At 45.5% G+C, this 19978-nt stretch overlaps 1 protein-coding gene across 7 annotated transcripts; it reads right to left on the bottom strand.

The window, feature by feature from the left end:
* Positions 1 to 8487: 8487 nt before the first annotated feature.
* On the bottom strand, positions 8488 to 11129 carry LOC119335726. 7 transcript variants are annotated; one of them, XM_037607819.1, is made up of 6 exons: positions 10997 to 11129; positions 10830 to 10916; positions 10687 to 10732; positions 9760 to 9795; positions 9573 to 9646; positions 8488 to 9269 (listed from the first exon to the last, which is right to left on the bottom strand). In XM_037607819.1, exons 1-6 carry the CDS (start codon positions 11060 to 11062, stop codon positions 9216 to 9218), a joined length of 363 nt encoding a protein of 120 aa, XP_037463716.1. In that variant the 5' UTR covers positions 11063 to 11129; the 3' UTR covers positions 8488 to 9215. The 7 variants fall into 7 exon arrangements, 1 of the variants encoding a protein (XP_037463716.1); XR_005161997.1 differs by having other exon boundaries at positions 10271 to 10732; positions 10830 to 11129; XR_005161995.1 differs by having other exon boundaries at positions 9573 to 9795; positions 10271 to 10732; positions 10830 to 11129.
* Positions 11130 to 19978: the final 8849 nt, after the last annotated feature.

Here is a 19978-nt window from a genome sequence, read left to right as displayed (position 1 = left end):
TTGGTTTTGTTGTTGTACCACACCAGCTCCAGTTGCAGGAGCCACTTCTTAGTGCTACCAAAATTGGAATGACGATAGGGCATTTTTGGTGTACCATCTAAATTCAGTTCCTTGCCATTGATATCCTTCAGAGTTGCAGATCCTCTAACCAAGTGCTGCTCCTTTTCTTGGCCTGTTCCCATAGGGGGAGTATTGGGCAACAGCTGCTTAGGCCTCCCTGCAGGAATCCCTGGGGTCTGAACTTCTGGTGTTTTGTTTTGCACGCTGCCTTGTTCAGACTGGTCCACTGGATGATCTTCAGGTTCAGGTTCGAGCAACAGTCTTCTGAAATTTGCCTGAATCTTGTCAAAATTAACTTGCATTGTGGCAAAATTCCTGTTGACCATGGCCTGAAACTCCTGAAATTCCTTATGATCTTGCTCTCTGTTGTGCCGCAGCGCCTTGATGTCCAATTCCAACGACTGCAGCTGCAGATCTGCCGTTGTGATGGACTCGGATGGCCCTGCCATAGCACCTGACCCGGATAAGAACAGGGTTGGGATGGGAGGGAGTGAAGACAATTGTCACCGCCGCCTACGCCGTCGCCTGCGCCCGCCTCCGATGGTACACGGTCGGCCTACAAGAGCTGGAATTTTACTCCCCAAAGATGATCTTCAGGTAACCAGGTTGCAAATCCGACTGCACCCAAACGTTGCCACTCCGGCCTTCGCGAACTCGCCGCCTCCCAATTCGAGAGGAGAGAGGGATTTTACGGCCTAAACCAACCTCACCTACTCAGAATCAACACCGCCACCGAGGAAGGACTGGCCTCTGATACCAATTGTCAGGATCAGAGCTCTGATCAAGGCAATTTAGCAAGAAACACAACAATTTTAAGGAACAGAGTAGAGCTTCGGACTAGGGTTCTTGATTGAAATTGAGGAAAGTTGGTTCAGCTCGCCACAGGCGGCTAGGGTTTAGACCCAATACATGAAAAAGCATACACACTCCACGCGCAGGTGGCTGGCTTTATAGCCATTACAGGGGAGCTAAAAGCAGAAAAGTAGAAACAGAGCACATGCACTGTCTGGACGACTAGAGTGACTCGCGATGATCAGCAGCCGTCGGATGGCAGATCGACGAAGGAGAGATGCCTTGTGCTGGCGAACCGTTATCATCGTCTCTGGGCCGCAGGATGGAAGATCTACAGTTGTCCATGCTAGCGGCACGCAGGAACAGGGAAAGAACATGAACATGGCCTGACATGCACTGCTCTCTTTCTTGAAATCGACTGATCCAAAATTTGTTTGTAGTTGCATGAGGAATAGGAAATCTGATTAAATATGGATCAGTAAAAGAACATAATATAAGAAACAGATTTGCTAATTATCTAGATGAGAATTAACAAAGTCTTATCTAAATCTAATATCATTTGATTACTCAAAGTAAGAAGGAAAAAAATCACACGAACCTTCACGTAAAATCAAATGGTGTTGGAGTTAGATGAGACATAGTTAAGTCTTGTTGAGAGTCACACCCACGAAGGGATATCTCGTGTTGTAATTTTGAAGTGATCTGATGATCCGCCGAGAGGCCAGTGGGCGTGTCACGCGTCCGCCCGTTTCACGTCAGGACGTAGGCCGGTTGGGCGCAGCCGTGCGAGGCATTGCAGCAGGCGATCGTCGCGTCATCGTCGCGTTGCGCGATCGTCTCCCCAACTGCCCCGCTCCCCGCTCGCTCGCTCGCTCGCTAGCCGGCTGCCGGCCGAGTGAGCGCGCGTACGTACGTGGCGATGGGCTTCGGACGACAGCACCACATGGTCCGCATCGTCAATCCTTCATCATCCATGCATGCCTCTTAACTCTAGACGTCGTTGCTCGGAAGGCGACAAGTATGTACTCTACTAGAGCTGATATCTATGCACGCACTAAACAGCTCGATTGATCGCACGTACGCTTGGCCCCAAGTCAACTTAATTGAATTCGTACGCTGTACCAGCAAGCTCAGTGACGGGACGACGATGTGATCGTTTGCGGGGCCAAACCATGCCGATGTACACTGCATCCGAGTCACTCTAAGGAGGCTGACGTTGATGTGGATCCCTCCCGAGTCCACTCGCTTGATCACTACGGCAAGCGTATGTGACCGACGCTTGGATCTCTCCCGACCGTACGCCATAATGAGACGGCGGGCCGGCTTAAGAATGCAGGACGGACGGACAAGACAGCGCTCCCATCGATCGATCGCCATGACGTCGACACTGTTGGAATTATGTGTCCTGCAACTATATTCAAATTGCTTGGAATTGTTAATATTCGGAATACCACATTACAAAACTGTACATGTATTTATACATGAAATTGATTTACATGTTTAGCATGGAATTGTTACTTGCTGGAATGTACTAAAGTAATATATGCTTAAGGAAGCTGGTCGATTATCAGTGGAATACAATATACTATTTATATTGGAATGACTACCCGGATACACTGATGATTGAAAGGAGCTAGATCATATAGTTAGATTACAGCCCTAATGTTGATCTACATAATTAGAGGAATTTACACTTTATTATGACGCGTTGCTCACAAGCGCGGCTCCGGGGACATAACGGGTAGAATCCGTTAACATACAAATATGATCGTGGTTGGTAATTTGATCTGGACTCTATCCCGGAAACTAGTGGAAAGGAATCTTATATCTGTATAAGAGGTGGACTCTTTGGAATGACAGTATAAGAAGGTCCCTACCCCCTAGCCTCAGGGATGCGAATTGTGAGCGGCACCACGGATAAGCGCAGAGGATATAGGGAGTAGACCACAAATTTATTTTCAACATTGGCATCAGCGCAAGGTTCGGTCGCGCTCTAACCCTAGTCCCAGTCCGCCGTCGATCCCATTGATTCCGCTGCATACTCGCCTTCATCAGGTGGATCCGTCCTGCTATGCTAGACGCCGCGTCGCACGCTTGCAGTCGGCCCGTGTGCACTTGGATCTGCTCTATGATTCTACTGATTTTCTATACTACGTGCACCTCTGCTGCATTGTTTTGATCTGTCCGATCGAGTACAACATCTGCCCGCTGAAATTTGATTAGCGAGCGTGGTTATTTTATCTACAAGCACATGGATCGGGGCAGACTATAGTACAAAATTATCTGGAAAAGCAACGAGTACTGGTCTTTTTGCTAGATCGGTTTCCTCGATATGAGGTCTGATGGATTTAAGTACTACTAGCAACTCACGTTGATCAAGGAGGAAGACTACAGTTTTCGCAAAAAAAAAAAAAGAAGGAAGACTACAGGTAAATTACTATTCACTTGGCTAAGTAATTCTGCTGTCAAACATCAAGCACTTGGATCGCCGAAGGACCAGAGGAATTTCTTGATGTCCCGAATTTTTAGGCGCGTCTTCGCTCAACTCTACGCGTCATGACTTATCAGATTTGTCAGATAATGATGCCAGTGATGAGGAATTAATATATATTTTTGCATACGGATGTACACGTCAAAGTCTACTCCAGTTTTCGCCGCATCGCCAAATTCTACTGATTGATCGGTGACACTTTTCTTCCGGTGACACTAAACAATTTTTTTCTGGGTTATTTAGAATCAATAGATTGGATGGATTTATTATCACGGTTTGGAAATTTGGAAATTACAGTAGTATTTCCCTACGAACAACATTGATTATTGGTTAAAACAAACAGGAACAGGCCAAATTAAAATGTTATCTTTGAAGAAAAGGAAAGATATATTGAAGTATATTGGACTTGGACATGGATATCAAATGGCTTTGCGTACTTATGCCAGGATCATTTTTTTGAGGGGGTGCTGTAAAAATCTTAGTGAACAAATTGCATGGAAAATTAGTGCAATCTGGAACATATTTTTTGCGACATCTGTCAGGAAATACGTATTGCTGGCTATATATTGGTTATTTTTAACTCTGTGCCCAATTGACTGAAATAATTGAATTTCCAATTTAACTTTGTTTCATACGTGATACGGGATGTTGTTTGCTCTATGGAGGACGAAAGAAACTCACCGAGGGAAGGATATGACCAAATATTATTGGTTGCACCTCAGAGAGGAAGATATAATATTTTATCAATGCAATTGGCAAAGAGGAAGGTATGTCTATAATTTGTCAGCATGGAATTTTGCATTTACCACTATTTTTTTTTCAAAATAGTTGTGTTGCGCATTCTGGTTATATATATCAAATATTAGTAGCAAGGTTTTACTTCCATGCAAACAATTTCAAGAAAAATGCTAAAGTTAATAAACTTGGAATTGGAATTATGCCCTCAAACTCCGCTGTGGAGGAAAATAGTTACTGATGAATACGTTGTTATACCAACTTTGCATAAAAGGAATTCATTGAAGTGTCTTTTGTTGAGCATCACTTGTTTATGGAGGAAGATAAGGGGGCACTCCAAGGACAAGGAAATCTGACCTTCATTTGTCACTACTTTATTGGCATGCAACAATTTCAATGGAAAATTTATGTAGTTTGCATTTTAAATTATGCCATGAAACTCCGTTGTGGAGTAAAAATATTATTGTTATAAGACACTCTGTGCAACTCAGTGAGAACGGATTTGCTTTATTGATATATCTTGGTATCTATTGATTATGACATACTGTTTGGAAAAGGAAGAGTGAAAATATTGCTCAATGGTTAAACTTGTGCATTATGGATTTTCACACAATGATCTATCTTTCTTGATGTCCATTGGAAGTTGGAAACCAAAATTATTTTTATATTTGGCGAAGATAACTCCATATGGAGGAATATCAACAATGGGAACACATGCTTGGAATCTTATTATCTACGTCATCAATGACTTGGTCACATATCTTGGAACTGGATCAAGAGGCTTATTGATTCCGGAATTTTAAAGTTTAGTGGGAGGACTGGAACATGTGAAGCATATATGATTTTTTAATACACCTTGTTTATTAAGGTGGAAGGAGATGAAAGGGCTTCACATCGTTTTTTCGACATGCTTATGGTATTTCTTTGGACATCCCCACTAGAGGTCAGATTATGTATTTCATCTCACTCTTCGATGATTACACTTTTATATGGTTATGCTTGTATTTTATTATACAAGTCGGAAGGTTTTATTGTGCTGGTCACATGTTATACTGAAGTGGAAAATCAGTTGATTAAATAATATCATAGTTTTAACCACTGATGGTGGGGGAATTACACTTCAGGAATATATCGTTTGTATGTAAAGAGCATGGAACTGTTCACCATTGTAATATACCGTACACTCCACAATTGAATGGAGGAATTGACTATCTTGTATACTCCCTTGTTTCTTTGGAAGGAAGCATTGCATACTGTCATTTGTTGATATCATTATCCATCTAGAACAGTCACTTGACTAGAAGGAAATCTTCCATTTTGGCATGAAATTCTTAGTTATTACAAAGCGCGCACCAGGATTTTTTTATGGTTATTATAGTGGATCAAAGGTTGTTTCCTTAGTTATCTGGAAAAGGAATATTGGTGGAAAGTAGGAATACAATCATTTTTATGATCAAGGGTGGAATTATTGACAATCATACTGGAATATAATCTTGACCCCAAGGAATGACACTCCCAATATGACATGCTTAGGATAAGTGGGAGGAATTAACTTGGAATGTAATATCTACATAATTGTTATGTGATTTTGGGGCAAGTCACTCTAAATACTAGAGGAAAACTCCTAAGAAGGCTTGAATTTTTCATCAATGTCAACTATGAGTGGAAGAAATGCGGGAAGGAATAAAACTCAATGAGGAAATATATAGTTTGGAAGTTATTATCATACCAAACAACCGCAAAGCCCATTATTTGTAAGCGTTTTTTGTAAGGAAATTTGGCTCATTGGAATATTATAATATCACTCTTGCTATTCAGTTCTTTACACAAAAGGAACATATACTTTGTGGAAACTCTCTCTCCTGGAATTTTGGGAAAGAGGAACTAAAGACATGGTTTGCTAATTGAGTATATTAATGTATGGTCTTATAACAAGCTTCACATCAATGGAATAGCAAGTCATATGGCTTTCTAAATGAAGCAAGGCGGTCATCTACAAATGTAAGTGTAAAATAGTTTACATTATTATTGTATACATTAACATTCTTTGGTTGTTTGTGCATTCATAAGTCACATTGATGGAAGTGTAAGCTTGGTCATTTTCTAACTTTCATATGAAAGGAATTTGCGGATCTTCCAATGTTTCGGGAGTGGAAATACATAGAAAATATTTTGAAGTGTTTCTCTATGAAAAATTGCAAATATGTTCAAAATACCTTTTATAAAGGGAATCATACTCATTGAGGAATTACATTTGAACTCCTGAGGGAAAGTGGATAATAAATGGTATTGGAATTCGTATGTATCTTCATTATATTATCATATCTTAGCTACTGGAATTTATGCTGCATTCAAGCAGTGGAAGGAAATAAGACGAGCAGCTGAGGGAATCTCACACATCATTTAAGATTGTGGAAAGTGCACCACAACGTGTCACTTGTTTTGAAATTTATATTAAAGGTAAACACATTGAGGAAACTATTACTCTATCTACAAGATGATAAATAAGTCCAGGTACGCATATTCATTTTTTTTGTAGTACTAAAATGGCGCAGGTTCACTGACCGAAGTAAGGAATTTCTTTCAACATATGGTTAATTATGGAACTTCATTTACTGACTGGATTTGATATTTATGTGGTTTTGAAAATTTATTCAACATGGTTATCTTATACTTGACTCGATGTGGAATTAATCATATTATTATACATGTGATGGAAAATAATTGATGCGGAATTTCACTTGAGGAAACAAAATACTTAAGGTGCCTATAGAGGTGGAATTACACTCGAGGAAATAATACTCGAGGCGCCAAGAACAGTTATGCTGGAATAATTAGGCGGAAACTAAAGGTCTCTGGTGATCTTAAGCATCACAACAAGGAAACATACTGAGGGAAGGTATCACTATATATTTCTTTGGATTTTCAACGTAGTGTTAATCTGGTTACTGACCCCTTGACTAAGCCTATTAGTCATGAGGTATTTGGTTTTTATGGCTACGGGTTTACAAATATTTGAATGGTCGTTTTGGACAAGTGGGAGATGTTGGAATTATGTGTCCTGCAACTATATTCAAATTGCTTGGAATTGTTAATATTCGGAATACCTCATTATGGAACTGTACATGTATTTATACATGGAATTGATTTACATGTTTAGCATGGAATTGTTACTTGCTGGAATGTACTTAAGTAATATATGCTTAAGGAAGCTGGTCGATTATCAGTGAATATAATATACTATTTATATTGGAATGACTACCCGGGCACACTGATGATTGAAAGGAGCTAGATCATATAGTTAGATTATAGCTCTAATGTTGATCTACATAATTAGAGGAATTTACACTTTATTATGACGCGTTGCTCACAAGCGCGTGCTCCGGGGACATAACGGGTAGAATCTGTTAACAGACAAATATGATCGTGGTTGGTAATTTGATCTGGACTCTATCCCGAAAACTAGTGGAAAAGACTAGGAATCTTATATCTGTATAAGAGGTGGACTCTTTGGAATGACAGTATAAAAAGGTCCCTACCCCTAGCCTCAGGGATGCGAATTGTGAGCGGCACCATAGATAAGCGCAGAGGATATAGGGGGTAGACCACAAATTTATTTTCAACAGACACCTGCACTGCATTGCCGTTGTTGCGGCAAAGAAGCAGGTTGGCTTTGATACACCACACCAGGGATGTATTACAGACAGCCTAGCTCATCCAATGCTACTTACCCTGAATACGTGTTAATTACAGACGCAAAAACCGTCTCAGCCTGTTTCAGGTAAAGCTTTTTCGTCACATACCAAAACCGTTTCAGAGATTGGAAAAGGACACAGCCCGCGTTTCAGAGAGTGGAAAAGGACACAGCCCGGCGTCATAAACCGACGATCCTTCCTTACCACGCAAGAGAAAATGCGGTGCACAAAATGTAAAGAGGAAAAGGCACGTCGATGTGGAGCCAGGCCGGTCGATCGAATCGATTTGTGGTGGCAGAGCGTGATCTAGCAAGATAGCATGCGCGCGCATGCAATGGGTGCTCACGCTATCCCGGGTTACCAATTTGGAGGAGTTTGTAAGAGCATCTTCAACACTGGTCCGTAAATTCTCTTCCGCATCTGTCGGCGGACACAGATGTTGGAGCCGGTTATCCAATGCTCAAGCGGGGTTTCAAGTAATCGGATGAAATTCATGCAAACCGACTACTTTTCATATAAACTAGATCATGATTGGCGCGCGTTGCTGCGCCCATCTATTTTTCCAATAGGATGATAGTGAATTTTACAAATATATATAGGAAGGACTAAATTGCGATAGAACTTCAAAACCATCATGTAAGGCAAACCAAATATTTATCTTTTCAAGTAACTGTCATTTTCTATAATTTGATTGTCATATTGGCCATCCTTTGAGTTTCATGTCTACTAAGATTTTTGTAGCATTTCATAAATTGGATCATAAATCTACAACCCCGCATTTTATGACCACCAATCTGCCAAAAGATTATTGTAACAGGAAAGTGAAGCCAAATGGAAAGTTATAGTTAGTAGAGCCTTATATATTTGTATAGGGAAAAAACAGTGGAAGTAATACTTATATAGAACCAATATGCAACCATGGCCTTTCTGTTCACATTAATACATGAAAATTTAGTAGTATAAATAATAAGGCAAAGACATCGCTAAATACTACTCCCTCCGATCCAAAATACGTGTTGCAATTTTGAACTAAGGTTAGTTTATCCTTAGTTCAAATCTGACACTTATTCTGGATTGGAAGGAGTATTAAGTGAGTCGTGTGGCTGCACTTGTTCATGTACATTACAAACTTAACTATTTAAAAATTAAGCAAGTACGAGTGTACATTATTCTTAGTTCTTACCAAGTAAAAGCTACAAAATCTATGACAACTTTCGTTGGTTCAGCGCATGTACAGAAATCACCAGCTCTTAAGGTCGAACACCATCTAATGAACAGTAAGATGAACATATGTGAGGACTAAACTGGACTAAATGAATGATGCAAAATAAACGGTAGTATTATGACAAATTTGTACACATCCAGATAAAATGCAGCAATGCCCTATGCTCATGACAGACCGCTGTAATAGGTTCCAAATAACAAAAGCATATTAAGTAGGATTACTCATTTGGCAAGAATCCCAAGAACATTTCTCCTGGTTTCACGTTCAAAATCTGAGAAACGGTAGAAATGGTAATTAAAAACAGTGCATGTATCAAGTCAATATGCAAAGTGTAGCCCTCAGATCAAGGGTGTCAATGACACACTCTTCCAACTTAAAAAAATATAGACTGTCAATGACTTGCAAAAATGTGCCTTCTGTTGAATTTTTTCAGTATGCATCCTTCATAATGGCCAATAGAATAGAATAATAATACATTTTTTATCAGGGTCAAAAACCTCTGAATTGGTAAGGCATGGCATTTTGAGGAGCTGTTGATAAGAAAAATAGAACACTTCAGCTCAGAATGGCTTACCACGGTCATCTTTTTCTTCCTTCCAGGTAGTCTTTCAAGTACCTTGTCAACTTTCATCGCCATCGTCCTTGCAACTGAATGTGGTGTATATCGTGATCTTATACATTACAAGGAAGCTACAAAATTATAGTACTGCAGGATCTCCACCGAGGGAGATTTTCCTAACATATATAACTAAATAGTGCACCTGAATAACTATGAACAAATTTTGGTGTTGATGGCCCTGAAAAGAAATATTTGACAATCAAATTCACAAGTTTTAGTTTATGGAGTGACAAGCTCTAAAAAGATTGGCTAGCAGTACGAAAGTGTATCTTAACTCAAAACTGAACATTATATTGTGAAAACCATGCTAGCTTAAGAGATTATTTTTCATATATATATATATATATATATATATATATATATATATATATATATATATATATATATATATATATATATATATAAGCATCAAGCACTGCATGTTTGGTGCTCACAAAATGATCATGTGGCCTACAATTCGAAACAGGATAGCACAACATTAGATTATCCTTCCATCTGACACATTGTTTCAATCTATATGAAAGGCTTTGAGAACCAATCAAGTTAAAACGAGGTGTTTCAATCTTTTTCATATAAGCACCAATCTAATAAATAGCTGTGGGAACTAATCTATAGTAATTTGTTTTGGATATATCATAAATGAAAATACATACAGGACAGAGGAGTCATGCGTGCTCCTCCTTCCCTCCTGCTTGCTCCTCCCCACACATCTAGGGAGAGACATGGTGGATAGCGTGGATGTAGGGTGGAAGCGCGAAGACCGCCTTGGATAGTAGCATGCCTAAGACACTGCTTGAACCAGCCTAATCTGACAAGCTGCGATGAGCAGCGGTGCTCACGGTCATGCAAGGTGTCCTATTCCTCTAGGATGAGATTGGGAGAGCCCTAACGCCTGCGTGATATAAGAAGCAATAAATCACGGCTGTCAAGCCTCTGATTTCTCTCAGTTTCTGTAGTCGGATCATCTGGTGCTCATCCTCTGATCTCCTCTTCCCCCAAAACAGAGATCAGATCAAGCAAGTGAATCCATCAAAAATAGGGGATGTACAGAAGGGGTAGAGAAACTGACCTGTAGAGGATGGAAGGAACAGATTCCAAGCGGCACATCTTCTTCCCTGCAACGATACAAAAATCAAACACGACATGGAAGGTGAAACTGGGCTTCCAACTCGAGGATTAATAATTTAAGGGTTCAAGGATGGTTATTTGCACCTGGGTTCGCGAGGTTCGCAGGAGCGTCGCCGCTGCGGAGCGGGCCAGCGGCTTCTCCTTCTCGTGCCCGTCTTTCTCCGGCGATTGCTGGCACCGGGTGTCCTCAGTCAAACTTAACTTTTGGTGATGGCGGCAAGGTAGGGGATGGTATTGAAGGGGAAATAAACCTGGGCCGGCGATCTCTCTGCCTCGGGGTCTGCTGGCGGGAGCGGTGATCGGGTCGAGGTGGACATGGATGGGGGCAACGACAAGGGAGGATTTTGCGGTTGCGGCTAGGTTATGATGGCTCGGATCGATCCACAGAAATTGCGGCCATCCTCCTACTCCTCTCTGTATCGGTGGCGGTTGGACTGGATGGATGAATTAGAGCTGGAATGGGCCGACCGATGGCCCAGTGTACCAGAAGCCTTGGTTTCGGCCCCTGGAGTAGCAGCCCACAGGACAGCCGGGCCGGATTACGCACAGTATGCGGGATAGAACGTTTTTCGCACGAAATCTAACGGCCAGAGATGCCCAGATCACGAAAACGGACGGCCGGAAACCCAAATCGCTGTGAGGGCTCACTTTAGGTGCGGTTATACTGTCCTTAATTAGACGAAATTCATTGAATTTTAACAACTTTTTAACTAAACCTTACTCCGAAGTCTAAACCCAATATAAATGATCGTTGGCACCTATTCACCATGTCCGGCCGTGAGCCTCGCAAAGTGAAGCTCCGGCTGTTGCCTTCGCCTTCTCTAGTTCCACCTCGGTGGTCTCTAGCTGTGTATCCGCAGCCTGAGCGGCTAATGGACTGACGATGTTGAGCCCGCCAAGCTTGACTTCAATGGGAGGGGAAGAGCGGTGGACTTCTTGGGACCCGAGCGGCAACGACCTTTCATGCACTACTCTTCCTCGCTGTCGGCGGCGCCCAAGGACGTGCCGGCTTTGTGGTCATAGCGGTGGGGCGTGGCCTTGGCAGAGCTGGCGATGTCCCTCTCGTCGTCGTTCTTACCGAACACCTCATCCGCCGCCTCGTCCATATCCTTGTAGGCAGCCTGTAATTTCGCCTTATGAAGGTGGTACAGCCAATAGTGGCGGTGGATGTCACATGCGGAACAGTAGGAGTTGAGCAGCACCTCCTACTCTGCCACGTCCATGTCCGACGCGATGGCCGTGCCGGCGCCGAGTTGCTCCTTTGCGCGTCGGTGCTCGTCAAGGAGACGAGGTTGTAGGCCTGGTCAGCCTGCATCTGCCGGAACTTGGCCTCCCACTGCTCCTGCACCATGTCCGTGTAGTGGGCACGAGCCTCACTGATTGTGATGCCGACATGCACCAGTGAGAAGGGTGGCGTCGGCTTATCCTCGGTTGCGTCCTTCATTAGGACATCGTCGACCTCTATCTGCCTACCAACCGGCAGCAATGTCGGCCATCTCCTTCTGCTCGGATGAGAGGTTCTCCCAGATGGCTTTGAAGCGCGAGGAGGCCATGGCGGGCGTGGTGCGGAAAGGAGAAAGGGGTCGGAGGAGGATGACTGCGGCTATGGCTGGGGCTGAAGTTTATATAGCTAGCGGATGGCAATGGGCTGCGACGGTGTGGTTATTGGTCGGCGACAGATGAACGAATGGGTGACACCAGAGAAGGTTCCTCGGCAACAACATATCATTAATGTAGAGCGACGGACCGCTGGGGTGTCGTTTGAACATGGAGCGGTCACGTGCATCGGGAAGCGGCGCGGTCTCTCGACCGGCGCGTTGTTTCAATGCCGACAACAATGAGGTTGCTTTCAGTCTGGCCGGACATGAATGCGGCACTGATGCTCTGGAGTGGCGCTGACCATTTCGGGCGGAAATCATGCAGGGGCGACGGAGGGCGTTAATGGTGGGCCAGGGCAGTTAGAAACAGACGTGGCAGCTGTCTGAACGCCCGCAAAGCCCCCTAGTTTGTATTCAGTTTTGAGAAAAAGTGCGTCCGAATCACCGAACAGATTGATAAAGAACCGCGTTGGATGACAAAACACGTCCGGACCATACGGTTCAGACAGTTGCGGGTGGTTTGAGAGTCGATGTTGAAGACTCCCTAACGACGCATATACAGACGGAAAGTACGAAGGCGCATCCTAAGAAAAACAACTTCTTCATTCTTTTATTAAATTCTTCTTTTTTATATTTGTGTAAATATTCATGAAAAATATAAGTATGTGCAAAAATCAACTTAGTACCAAAAATGTTTTAAGGCATACAATCTATTTTCTCACGAAATGGTTAAGTACCTTAGATGATGGAGGAGAGCGCTACCCGTGGATTTTCAGAATAACTTTTTATGTGGAGAATGAGCGTTCTTCGTATTATGCCTTGAAAACAACGTGAGCCCGCACACATTTCAACACAAAAACGTGTGTAACATTTCACCATCAAGGCATATTTAAACTTAACATTATTCCATGAATATGAGTCAGTGAGCAACGTGTACTACTTTTGGCTCTTTTCACCATTTTGACCTTTTCAAGAAACTTTCGCACAAAATGAACTCCGCACAAAACTATTTCACAATCTGACTTTTTGGTAACGCCACCGATCATGGCGTTTCATCTCTATTTAAAAACGCCGAGCTAGCTAGCGTCGATGGCCTGATCGAAACGCTACATGGCAGGGCAGAAACGCCAAAGTATGCTGCGTTGCTGGAAACGCCAAGGGTGCCTGGCGTTGCCGCCCAAGCATGAAACGCCAAGGGGTTTGGCGTTTCTACTAGCTTGTCCATATTGCCATTTATTTATGAAGTGCAGCAACGCTAACTAGCTCGGCGTTTTTAAATAGAGAAGAAACGCCACGGCCTGTGGCGTTACCAAAAGGGTCAGATCGTGAAATAGTTTTGCCTGGAGTTTATTTTGTGCGAAAGTTTTCTGAAAGGGTCAAAATAATGAAAAAGGCTACTACTTTTCTAGTTGAGCGGATATGCATAGCAAAGCTCAATCTTCTACTGCAAGCTCTCACATGACTTGTTTATTTGGCTTATCTGCGTAAAATGACAACTTTGATAAGGCATTGATCCCGTATTCTCGCAAAAAAAAAAAACATCACTATGGCCGTCCGATCCTATCTTGATTCTACGCTGTGCAGAGTTGATAAGCCAGTTTGCAATAAACATATGTTGTGCAGCCAATGCTTGTTATGGCCTGACCACATGTCCCACTGTCTTGAGGGTCTGGCACGTGCCTCCATGGCTCAAACACGCTCTATTCCACCCGCCCAAGCCACATTTCCTTTCCTCTCCCTTATCTTTTAGAAATTTCTCGGCCACTCATCTCGTTCTCTCAGCCTGATCCCCTTTGCTCTATCCTCTCTCTGTCATGTATTTTCCATCTCCACGCTCATGCCGCCATCCTCCAATCCCATATACCTTATTGCGAATGGGGGGCAACCTAGTTGGAGATCCGTCACGGGGCATCGCCGTTGTAAGGGAAGGCAGGGCGACAACACACGCTGCAAGGCTGCTCACCGGTGCTGGCTACTGCTTATCACCCCATGACCCAACTTCATCGTCGTTCTGCTACCGATGTTGTTGTGTCAGTGCATAAAAGCAACATGGGTTAGTCCATCACTTTCACAGCCTCCCATGATGCGGAAAATCCCTACAAATGTTGCAACCGACATCACCGCTGCAAGCCGACGTCGAGGACGACACACAGCCACATGGAACGATTTCAAAAAGGTTCTTGTTGCAGAAGCCCGAGCACAACAAGGCTAATATTGCACAGATCGGACGAAAAATATGGTCAAGGAAAGATTTCAACATGGCTCCTGTTGCAGAAGGCCGAGCGCAATAAGGCCCATGTTGCAGAGACCACACAACTATTTGAGGCTCCATCCAACGGCTTGATGACCCACAAGTATAGGAGAACAATCGCAGTCCTTTCGATAAGTAAGAGTGTCGAACCCAACGAGGAGGAGAAAGAAATGACAAGCGGTTTCAGCAAGGTATTCTCTGCAAGTACTGAAATTATCGGTAACAGATAGTTTGATAGTAAGATAATTTATAACGAGCAATAAGTAGCGATTGTAACAAAGATGCAGCAAGGTGGCCCAATCCTTTTTATAGCAAAGGACAAGCCCTAAAGGTCTCTTATAATAAGCAAAGTGTTCTGAACACATGGTAATTATCATCACTACAAAAAAAGACACATCGGTGATATTTTGGGCCGAACAGAAAAATTTATGTCATGCTTATGACACTTATATGACCATAATTGTGACAAAATCACGTAAAGATGTGGTGGACTCCTAATTCTATGACAGAAAATCATGACAGAAAATGGACTTTTCATCCTGGGCGGGCCGGGGGCGCACCTGCATGACATTCTTTGGGCCGTCCATGATAGAAAAAATCGTGGTAGATGCGAGGGCGAGGAAAATATCAGAGAGTTCCCGGTTACGATGAGTGGTCGGGGACGAGCGATGCACGGAGGTTTGAGCGTTTCTCTCGTACATGTGCGCGCGTGTGTGCGAGGCATTGGGCTCAAACCACTATAAAAAAATACACTTCCGTGATGATACGTGTTTGTCACAATAGGTCACGTTTTCTGTCATGCATGTACATCCATGACGATTTTATGACAGAATCAAGATAGTCATACCTGTGCTATCGTAGAAGTGTTCCATGACATTACCAAAATTATCATCACAGAAGTGTCCACTTCCATGACGATAAATCGCGTGTCATAGAAGTGCTTTCGTTAAGGGTTATCGACACGTGGCATCTGTCGGATATCGGGTTCTGGCAAAACCCTTAAGGTTCGAACTTTGGAGTGAGCACGAAGATCTCCTCCTACCGATTCACGCCCACAGCCTCACCACGATTCTAAGCTAGCACGATGAACAACACAAGAGACAGGAGGTTTATACTGGTTCGGGCCACCGTTGTGGTGTAATACCCTACTCAAGTGTGTGGTGGTGGATTGCCTCTTGGGCTGATGATGAACAGTACAGAGGAAGAACAGCCTCGCGAGGAGAGGTGTTCTTGTGATGGTGGGTGGATGAGCTAGGCTTGGATTCGCTTGGCTCTAGGTGAGATTCGATCTCTCCCCTTCTACTGTGGTGGCTAGCCCTATTTATAGAGGCCCTGGTCCTCTTCCCAAATATTGAGAGGGAAGGGAGCCAACAACGGCCATTTCGAAAGGGGACAACTAGTACAAGCTATCCTGACTAAAGGTGGTCTTCGACTGCCAAAGGCACCGGTGATGACGCCGTCTTGGGCTCCACGGTGACCTCCGTCCTGCCGTCCTGCTGGTCTTGGTCTCGTTGCACTGATACGGAAACCTTTGCCTGATGCCTTGGTACTCCGCGCCTGCGCTTTCCCCCTTTGCACCAAAGAGGAAACAAGGACACTGCGCAGGCTGGCGCCTGCCTGGTCTTGGTTGTCATGGCTTGCGTCATGAGCACCTCGCGAGGTACCCCTTGCCTTGATCTCTCCGCCTCCTCGCAAGCCTGCCTGGTGAGGCCGCCCCTGAGGAGGCCTTGCATCATCCTCCCCGCGAGGCCCCTCGCGAGGGTCTTGAGTGTTTGTTGATGAAGACGGGCCGTACTGGGCCGCTGGCTGAGCCACGCTGCAGGCCGCAGGCAGGCAAGTCTGGGGACCCCCGTTCCCAGAACGCCGAGAGTAGCCCCCGGGTCCAAGGCATGCTCGGACTTGGCTTAGCAGCGAAGCCAAAGGGCAAGTGCGGAGCGCCGCGGGCCCCAACAGCCTGCGTCCTTGATCGCCGCGTGGTGATTGATTGGACGTGGGCATCTCCGCTTCCCCACGCTCCCCCAATATTCGCCTGGCTAGGCGGCCACGGAGCTTTACACAGTTAATTCCTCCTCGCTGCCCGCGTACTTTCTGTTCCCCTTTCTTCCTCAAACCTCTGTTTTCGCTTCCAATCTGACTTGAGCTCTGCCTCCTCCATTGCCATGGCACCAACGAGCAAGGAGAAGGGGAAGAAGCATTTGTCTTCATCCAGTTCATCCCCGGTAATCGAGCCTGCCGTTGGCCGGTCGTTGGTGCTCAACTTGGAGGCCGTGGGCAAGGTCCGCCCCGCGCTCGCGTCCAGCTTCAATGAGTGCGGAAAGACGATGGCCTGGCCTACGTCCCACGCCTCCATTGACAGGATAGTCACTGAGGTTCGATTCTTCCTCGACGCCCTGTGGGCTGGCCTGGTTCCCCCTTTCTCCGCTTTCTTCAATGCGGTGCTCTCCCATTATCAGATCCATATGATGCATCTTGATCCTCAATCCGTTACCCTCCTTGCCGTCTTCGCATTTGTTTGCGAAGCCATGGTTGGCATTGCTCCTTCCGTCGCCCTCCCGTGCCACTTTTTCTCGCTGCGCCTGACCGACTGATAACCCACAAGTGTAGGGGATCGCAACAACTTTTGACGGTAGAGTATTCAACCCAAATTTATTGACTCGACACAAGGGGAGCCAAAGAATATTCTTAAGTATTAGCAGTTCAGTTTTCAATTCAACCACACCTGAATAACTTAGTATCTGCAGCAAAGTATTTAGTAGCAAAGTAGTATGATAGTAATGGTAACAGTGGCAAAAGTAAAGACAATAATTTTGTAGTAATTGTAACAGTAGCGATGGAAAAGTAAATAAGCGAAGCACAATATGTGAAAAGCTCGTAGGCATTGGATCAGTGATGGATAATTATGTCAGATGCGATTCCTCATGTAATAGCTATAACATAGGGTGACACGAAACTAGCTCCAATTCATCAATGTAATGTAGGCATGTATTCCGAATATAGTCATACGTGCTTATGGAAAAGAACTTGCATGACATCTTTTGTCCTATCCTCCCGTGCCAGCGGGGTCCTAGTGGAAACTAAGGGATATTAATGCCTCCTTTTAATAGAGAACCAGAACAAAGCATTAGCACATAGTGAATACATGAACTCCTCAAACTATGGTCATCACCGAGAAGTTTCCCGATTATTGTCACTTCGGGATTGTCGGATCATAACACATAATAGGAGACTATAGACTTGCAAGATAGGATCAAGAACTCACATATATTCATGAAAACATAATAGGTTCAGATCTGAAATCATGGCACTCGGGCCCTAGTGACAAGCATTAAGCATAGCAAAGTCATAGCAACATCAATCTCAGAACATAGTGGATACTAGGGATCAAACCCTAACAACTCTAACTTGATTACATGGTAAATCTCATCCAATCCGTCACCGTCCAGCAAGCCTACGATGGAATTACTCACGTACGACGGTGAGCATCATGAAATTGGTGATGGAGGATGGTTGATGATGACGACGGCGACGAATCCCCCTCTCCGGAGCCCCGAATGGACTCCAGATCAGCCCTCCCGAGAGAGATTAGGGCTTAGCGGCGGCTCCATATCGTAAAACGCGATAAAACTTTCTCTCTGATTTTTCTCTCTGTGAAACGGAATATATAGAGTTGGAGTTGAGGTCGGCGGAGCTCCAGGGGGCCCACAAGATGGGGGGGCGCGCCCAGGGGGGAAGGCGCGCCCCCACCCTCGTGGACAGGGTGTGGGCCCCCTGGCCTTCATCTTTTGTAGTATTTTTTATATTTTCCAAAAGTTATCTCCGTGGATTTTCAGGTCATTGCGAGAACTTTTGTTTTCTGCACAATAAACAACATCATGGCAGTTCTGCTAAAAACAGCATCAGTCCGGGTTAGTTTCATTCAAATCATGCAAGTTAGAGTCCAAAACAAGGGCAAAAGTGTTTGCAAAAGTAGATACGTTGGAGACGTATCACCGACCCCTCACAATGCTCGGGGTGCGTGAGCTTCCAGGCCGTGGCAGAGACGGCCGCCTTGGGGATTGATTTCTACCTCCCGTAGTCCACGAGCGGGTTCCGGACGCGTTGGTTGTATGTGGATGTCAGAGTGCTCAGCCCTTTGCTCTCACATCCGTTGTCGCCTGCTGTCCCCAATCCCGGCTGGGGCCACGAGAGGCTCGTGAGCCCCTGGTTCTCCTTTGTCTGGTACCGCCTGAGGAGGTTGAGAGATCTCGGCATGACTGTGCCCCGGGTGGTGAAGGAGTTCCTCCAGTGTTGTATTGCTCCTCTTCAGCGCCACTCCCGACCGATGTGGGCCCTGGCGTGCGACCAAGACCGCATGAGGCTTCAGGAGACGGGACTGGCGCCCGAGACGTTGAAGAAGGTGCTTGAGGTCTTGACTGGCGACCCCTCGCCAGGCGATATTCGGCACGGGGGTAGCCTGTTGTATCTCTGCTCAAACAGGGCCGAGTTTGCGGGATAGATGCCTCTCTTCGACGAGTGGGGATTGCGCCTGGCTGGCCTCGTGGGGCCTCGCGGGGCCTCGTGGGAATCCTGTCGTCGTGGCTCCCTTTCTTGCCGCCAACACCGATCTTGTCCCAGGAGCGGATGCAGGAAGGCAAGCATCGCTTGAGGCTGGAGGCTCGGGTGTCGTGGTGCTGACGCCGCACTGGGTTCCCAAAGCGTCGTCTCCGGAGCTTGTGAAGCCCGCCCTGAGGCGGTCGTCGATGGGGGGGGGGGGCGCAACCCGCGGCTTCGGAGGCCGGAGCCCCTGAGGCCTCGGTAGGCCATCAGGAAGTGGTGCCTGGTCGCTCCTTCCAACTTGGCGCCCCTGGGGTTGGCCGCCTGGGTGCTTCTCCATCTGCGCCACGCGCTGGTCCTCATGTTGAGCGCCTGGGTCGGTTCCGCGTGGACTTCGCCACCCTCCGTAAGACGAAGGAGTCTTCGAGTGGCAGTGGACGCCCCTTCAGATTGTTAAAGCATAGGAAGTACTTCGCCATAGATGAGTAAGTGCCCCATTCTTGCAATCCCTCAATCGCTGCTCCCTTTCCTGACTGTGGCTTTTTAGGATCCCTCCCGCCAAGCCTGCGGGGTCTCCCAAGAAGCAACTCCCTCCGGCCTCGCCTTCATCGCTGGTCTTGAGCGTCCCGAGCCTGTATGCTACTCCTGACGCGGGGTCAGCTGGAGAAGCAAGCCTGCCCACAGGGTGTCTTGAGCCTGTACCCTTACCGCCTTTCCTCCGCGACCTTGCCTGGGGCATGACCAGCCTGCCGAGGGCTCCTCCTCTGGTCGTGGACGGCGAGTGGTTGGTGTCGGTCCTTGGCTCTTCTTCTAGGGATGTACTTGCTCCGGTCTGGGTCCCTTCCGGAGCC

This window comes from Triticum dicoccoides, chromosome 7B (genome assembly GCF_002162155.2).
Source record: "Triticum dicoccoides isolate Atlit2015 ecotype Zavitan chromosome 7B, WEW_v2.0, whole genome shotgun sequence".
In the NCBI taxonomy this organism is placed as follows: Eukaryota; Viridiplantae; Streptophyta; class Magnoliopsida; order Poales; family Poaceae; genus Triticum; species Triticum dicoccoides.
This window is presented reverse-complemented; position numbering and strand designations above follow the sequence as displayed.

Excerpts from the sequence above, each read along its gene's own strand:
- LOC119335726 (XM_037607819.1), bottom strand. The coding sequence starts at position 11,062 with ATGTCCACCTCGACCCGATCACCGCTCCCGCCAGCAGACCCCGAGGCA. Across the intron at positions 10,733-10,829 it reads TGCGAACCTCGCGAACCCAG|GGAAGAAGATGTGCCGCTTG; the intron begins GTGCAAATAACC and ends GTATCGTTGCAG. Across the intron at positions 9,647-9,759 it reads ATTTGTTCATAGTTATTCAG|TTGCAAGGACGATGGCGATG; the intron begins GTGCACTATTTA and ends CACCACATTCAG.